General features: G+C 47.4%; 1 protein-coding gene across 3 annotated transcripts in view; it reads right to left on the bottom strand.

Moving 5' to 3' along the window:
- Positions 1-6,000, bottom strand: part of POC1A (POC1 centriolar protein A) — a 29,370-nt gene continuing 23,370 nt past the window's right edge. For all 3 annotated transcript variants that reach the window (XM_083155772.1, XM_083155770.1, XM_083155771.1), the window contains 5 exons: positions 4,864-4,997; positions 2,599-2,667; positions 1,205-1,354; positions 546-716; positions 1-202 (listed from right to left, as the gene is read on the bottom strand). In XM_083155772.1, coding sequence (XP_083011898.1) covers positions 110-202; positions 546-716; positions 1,205-1,354; positions 2,599-2,667; positions 4,864-4,997 — 617 coding nt within the window. In that variant the 3' untranslated portion in view covers positions 1-109. The remainder of the gene's footprint in view (positions 203-545; positions 717-1,204; positions 1,355-2,598; positions 2,668-4,863; positions 4,998-6,000) is intronic.

The raw sequence follows: 6,000 nt of genomic DNA, 5'->3' as shown, positions 1-6,000 counted from the left end.
TAGTATTACAAATGGTTTATTAAAATAAATTATATTAACAATGTAAAAAACAAACAATAAAACAAACAGTACCAGCGTTGTCCCTTCCCGCGGTCCTCACCTGTCGGTGTTACTGCGGATGAGTGGCGGTCTCGTCTCGTCGTATATATTCTCGCAGTTTGTCTTCGGTGAGAGAAAGTCTCTGCTCTAAAATCGCCACAGTCTGGTAAGGAGACAAAACATAAAATGTTACCGATTGTGTGGAAACAACTGTAATTATCCTATGAGGCCAACTGCACCTCACCTCTATGAAGGGGGGAGAATCAGCACGCAGTGCCCGGCCACACCCACTGCTGGGAAACAGTGAGAAGTGACCGGACCGGCGAAACCTACTACGGGCAATCAGCGAGCAGTGACCGGATCACCCAGTGGAGCGGTAGATGCACTCATTGTTATATAGTGGGAGGAGACCTTATAATAGTGTTGGCATTATTACACATCTGCCTGTTGCACAGATTGCTGGGAAATAACCCTCCTGAAAATAGACACATCAGTCCGGACCTCACCTGGGTGAGGATATCCAACTGTCCGACGATGTGTTCTAACGTGTTGGCTACATTGTGGAGGTTATACGCCTCTGCTGGCGGTGTCGGACGCTGAGGGGAGACAGGCTTGGGTGGTAGCGGTCTTCTCTCCTCCACATTCAGCGTAGTGCTATGCGGAACTTGCAGCGAAGGCTGGAAATAAACGTAACAGAGATGGAAACAAAGAAGCAAGACAGCAAACAAAGGCAGAACGAGGAAGTGCGGGCATGCAGCGCGTCAAACATTCACCCCATGTAAGTACTCTGCACAAGTAAACACAGTCTCACATGTATCAGCAGGTACGTGCTATTTATACACACACACACACACACACATCAGGGTGTATCCGTTATACAACTCCCATTATGTAACACTCGCTGCTGCATTCTATCACTTCTATAGTCATTGTACCATACCTTTATTTAAAAATATATATATTTATATTATTATTGTTATTATGAGCACAGGAGGAGGATGGACTGCAGCCACTACCTCCTGGAGCTGCCTACCACTGCCATGACCAAGTCAATCCCGAGATTGAGCGTTTTTTAATCCCTAATCCCAGCATTGAATAAAATGGCCTAGGTCAACCTCCCAAGCAGCAATGATAACAGCTATAAAAGAACTTTAGAACTTCCAACCTCATAAACTGGATCACTCTGGATCGGAACATGCGTCGAATTGCGCAGATCTGTCTTGGCTTCTGCGCCATTCACAAAGGTGTCCCGTAGTTTGTGCTTCAGGAGGTCAGCGTAGGTGGTGGAGTCAAAGTTTGTTTTCCAAACCATTATCTGGAAGAGACACAAATATGTGTCAGCTCCTTCACAGAGGCGACAACGAAACGCGATGAGCCCAGGACATGACCGATAATGCAACTAACGTATCACTTCACCTCCCAAACATCGTGACCCACTACAATGGGGAGTGTAACAGAGGAGCCGACAATGCAAAGAGGTTACAATTCCCTTACAGCCGCTTAATAACGGCATGGTATTTATGTTATTGATTTATGTTGTGATGCTCAGGAATATACGTTACAGAGGGATTTCCAGTTCTGCAATTAAGTTACCGCAACAAACACTTCCCTGTACAGAGGATACAGTATACACGGGAACCAAACAAGCCAGAAAATGAACCAACCCCCTAATGTCTTCTTCTGCCTCTATGCCATCATCTTAAAACAAGGCTAGAGCATGATTTGCAGTGGGCTGCGCTGACACTCAGTTTGCGCATCTATTATTTAAAATGAACAATAGCGACATTAATGCATATTAGGTTATTTTGCAAAAGTTCGATAACAAAAAGCAAACGCTGCTCCTCACCGATACCTGAAGCATCCAAGTGCTTTGTGTACCTGTAACCTCTAGATGGTGCAATTTAAGTGTTGCCCCCACGTGGTTCCGCACACAGCCCATGGGGCTGACACTACTGTTCTGTTGTGCTGTCGTTTTAACGGTTAGTCTCTAGTTAAATATAAAGAAGTGCTTAACCCTTTGACTGCCGATGTTGCTGTGACATATGTGCAAAATATCCGCTAAACATTCCAGCCCCGCTCACATCGACATTTTTTTGAGGGGCACAATATTTAACTGGACTTCAAATCATTTGCCGACACCAAAGTGAATCATATTCCTTGATTACGGGCGCTGGCATTTTTTTGCGGATATTTTGCACATCTGTCACAGCAACGTTGGTGCTCAAAGGGTTAAAAATTGAATCATGGGTGGCAAAACGGATTTATCGCAAACACCATAAGACCCAGGTATTAGGGGAAAGACTGATCCGACGGCTGCAAAACTTCTAGCTCAGGACTAAAGCTTCCATGGGAAGAGCTGCCCTCGGGACACTAATCCCGGGAACACTGTATGCTGTGGCTTTGTATTGTGAGAGCGGTGTAGAACCAGATAACCCCACGGACCGGACAGTAACGCCAGGACGGGTCAGATTGTAGAACGATGGTTTTAGCGTCGGTGACTCGCGCACATGGAGCTAACGCAGGTGTACTGCTGTTATTTGTGTAGTTACTCGCACTCACTTGTTCATCCGATCCTCCAGAGGCAAAGTACGTTCCTTCTTTTGAGAACTTGACACAGGTGACTGCACCCTGGGAATACACAGTGCAATCCACTTTAGAACACAGAACGCACAATTCAGAATCATTCTATACAGTCCTGCCCACTGTGCACCAGTCAGATAAAAACAATGTAAAACCAATAAAAGCAATGTAAAAAAAAAAAAAAAAAAAAGCAACTTTAAACCAGTTTATAACTTTGTCCAAATCCCACAAAACTTTCAAACTTTTTTTTTTTTTAAACCATCCCCAAAAACCTCCCGACTCGTGTTTATCAAAACCTTCAAAAAACCTACATAACTCAGAAGAATGAAGTTTGCCTATCCTGGGCAATACAAAAGTAGGCGTGAAATACTTGCAGTCTCCTAGGTAACAGATGTTCTATACAGAGAGTTACATTCACACATATAGTGGCATGATCTGTTGCAGCCAGTAAGTGCAGAAACCGGCATGGTAGGTTTTGCCAGATTTTCTTCCTTCCATACTCACAACACTATCACCTATAGGTGGAGAGGAAATACTCCAGCATGCTGTACCCTCTGCATTGCTCAATGAAAGGGCAGGCAACAGACAGGATGGGTACTAGGGCTCTTTAGATACGTGCCCACATCCAGCATCCGACTAGCTTGTTCCTAACTAGCAAAATACATGGAGAACGGAATTTTAGGACCTCATTATTTCACCATTATCATTGAGAACTATGGGCCTGATTCAGACGTGATTGCTGCGTAGTGAAAGTGCATCAGCCAGTGAACAGATAGATGCCGCCTGCTATAGTGAAATTCCGCCTAGTGAATTCAATCGCTCACTGTGCGATGTGTACGACTAGCGTAGAATTTGCAGCTGAGCAAAAATATCCAAAATCTCTCCATTTTCCCGGACACGCCCAGTATATTTTCTGGCACGCTTACATTTTCCCGGACACGTCCAGTATATTTTCTGGCACGCTTGCGTTTTCCCTGGACACGCCCAGTATATTTTCTGGCACGCTTGCATTTTCCCGGACACACCCAGAATATTTTCTGGCACGCTTGCATTTTCCTGGACACGCCCAGTATATTTTCTGGCACGCTTGCATTTTCCCGGACACACCCAGTATATTTTCTGGCACGCCTGCGGTTTCCCAGACACACCCAGCATATTTTCTGGCACGCCTGCGGTTTCCCGGACACGTTCAGTATATTTTCTGGCACGCTTGCATTTTCCCGGACACGCCCAGTATATTTTCTGGCACGCCTGCATTTTCCCGGACACGCCCAGTATATTTTCTGGCACGCCTGCGGTTTCCCGGACACATCCAGTATATTTTCTGGCGCGCCTGCGGTTTCCCGGACACATCCAGTATATTTTCTGGCACGCCTGCAGTTTCCCGGACACGCCCAGTATATTTTCTGGCACGCCTGCAGTTTCCCGGACACGCCCAGTATATTTTATGGCACGCCTTCGGTTTCCCGGACACGCCCAGTATATTTTCTGGCACGCCTGCGGTTTCCCGGACACATCCAGTATATTTTCTGGCACGCCTGCAGTTTCCCAGACACGCCCAGTATATTTTCTGGCACGCCTGCGGCTTCCCGGACACATCCAGTATATTTTCTGGCACGCCTGCGGTTTCCCGGACACGCCCAGTATATTTTCTGGCACGCTTGCATTTTCCCAGACACGTCCAGTATATTTTCTGGCATGGCCCCTAGGCAGTGTACCGATAATTGGCCGCTGTGCTAATACACTCAGCAGTGATCAGGTTCGAATCAGGCCCTATGCCAAGAACATAATGAAGGTCGTGAATTCTCCACCAATTTCTGTCACAACTCCGGTCATGGTTCGAATAGATGGTTCTATTGGCTGACTGGTCACATACACAAATGTTCTCCTGGGAACCACGTGCAGAATCCTGAAACCTGCTAGGTAAGTATGCTAACCCCCCCCCATTGCCCCACCACCATCAGCGTGAGCTGTCTGGAATCACCCTGGCATACTTACGAGTTCTTGCGTCATTCCTCCGACCAGTGTCAGGATACCAGCGGTCGGCATTCAGGCTGCAAGCATGCCGAGCACCGGTAAGCGGAAGGCATCCAAGACATTAATCAAGGAAAGTGACAGACATGCGTCTCAGACACCTCAGGACGCCGTGTGGAAGAAGTAGAAGGGAGTGGCGGAGGAGGCGGTACTGAGCAGAGCCCAGTGCAATAACGGATAACGGACTGCAGTATATAACCGGCCACTCACCTGATGACCGTGCAGTGTATATAACAACCGTCCTTCCAGCAAATCCAGTATCTTCAGCGTGGAATCATTGGAGGATGTGATGAGATAATTACCAGACGGGTGAAAGGAAAGGGAGTTCACCACCCCACTGTGCACTGCAAGACAATAGGATACATTAATGTCTAATTGTAACACCGGGCGACAGGACAACCGTCATCTACAACCACTAGCTGACATAGAAGCAGTGCTGGTGTCGCCCATAGTAAACAGTTACGATCTGTAACGTTCTAGACAGTAGAATCGTATTGGTTGTTTTGGGCACCACCTACACTTGCAAATCTAACCCCAAAGTGGTCAATAGCACTGGATTATTCCAGTTACCAGATAAAACTCATCAAATTGGCCGCAGGACATGTCTCACGGACTGGACAATTTATTTGAGGTAATTATACCACTTTTACACCAGAATACCGGATAGGACCCGGGAAATCGAACACGGGAAATTGCCAGGGCATGCCCTGCCTCAGACCCCATTTACACTGCACTTCAATCCGGGTTATTCCCGGGTAAGGCCCTTTCATACTGAAAACGGATCAGCCCTGTCTTTCCTTGCTGGTGTCATTAAAAATGGACCTTTGGGCTGTTTGAGATGAGGTCACAAGAAACGGAAAAGGGAGGGGGTGGGTTCTGCTCCCAGAATTGCAGCAAAGATGGCAGATGGAGTAGCTGTGTTGCAGTTGCAGACATGATGGTGCAGATCAGGTTTGGGGTCAGCCAAAGTGGAACACACTGCGTGACAGCCAGTGTGTGCTGCATCAGATGAGGCTGTAAACACAGTGTGGAGTGTGCTTGCAGCACAGAGCGTGGTAACGCTGCTGCTGCGCTGCTACATGCGCCCTGTGCGGGTCTCCAGCAGATTACATCATCTGCCAGAGCTGCAGAAGCATCAATCAGCTCTTTGCGCCCCTCTACCCACCAAATAACCCGGATAATGGCCATTTACACCACCCTGAGCCCCGGATAAGCCCCGTGTCCGACCCTGAACATTTGCCGGGTCAGATTCCCGGGGAACAGTACCCGTGTTATTTTTTTTAAGCCCATTTACACCATGCCCTGCCCCGGACTGGAGCGGCAATATCCCGGGTCCAAACTCTGGTG

This window comes from Crinia signifera, chromosome 8 (assembly GCF_055691185.1).
Source record: "Crinia signifera chromosome 8, ASM5569118v1, whole genome shotgun sequence".
NCBI lineage: Eukaryota > Metazoa > Chordata > Amphibia > Anura > Myobatrachidae > Crinia > Crinia signifera.
This window is presented reverse-complemented; position numbering and strand designations above follow the sequence as displayed.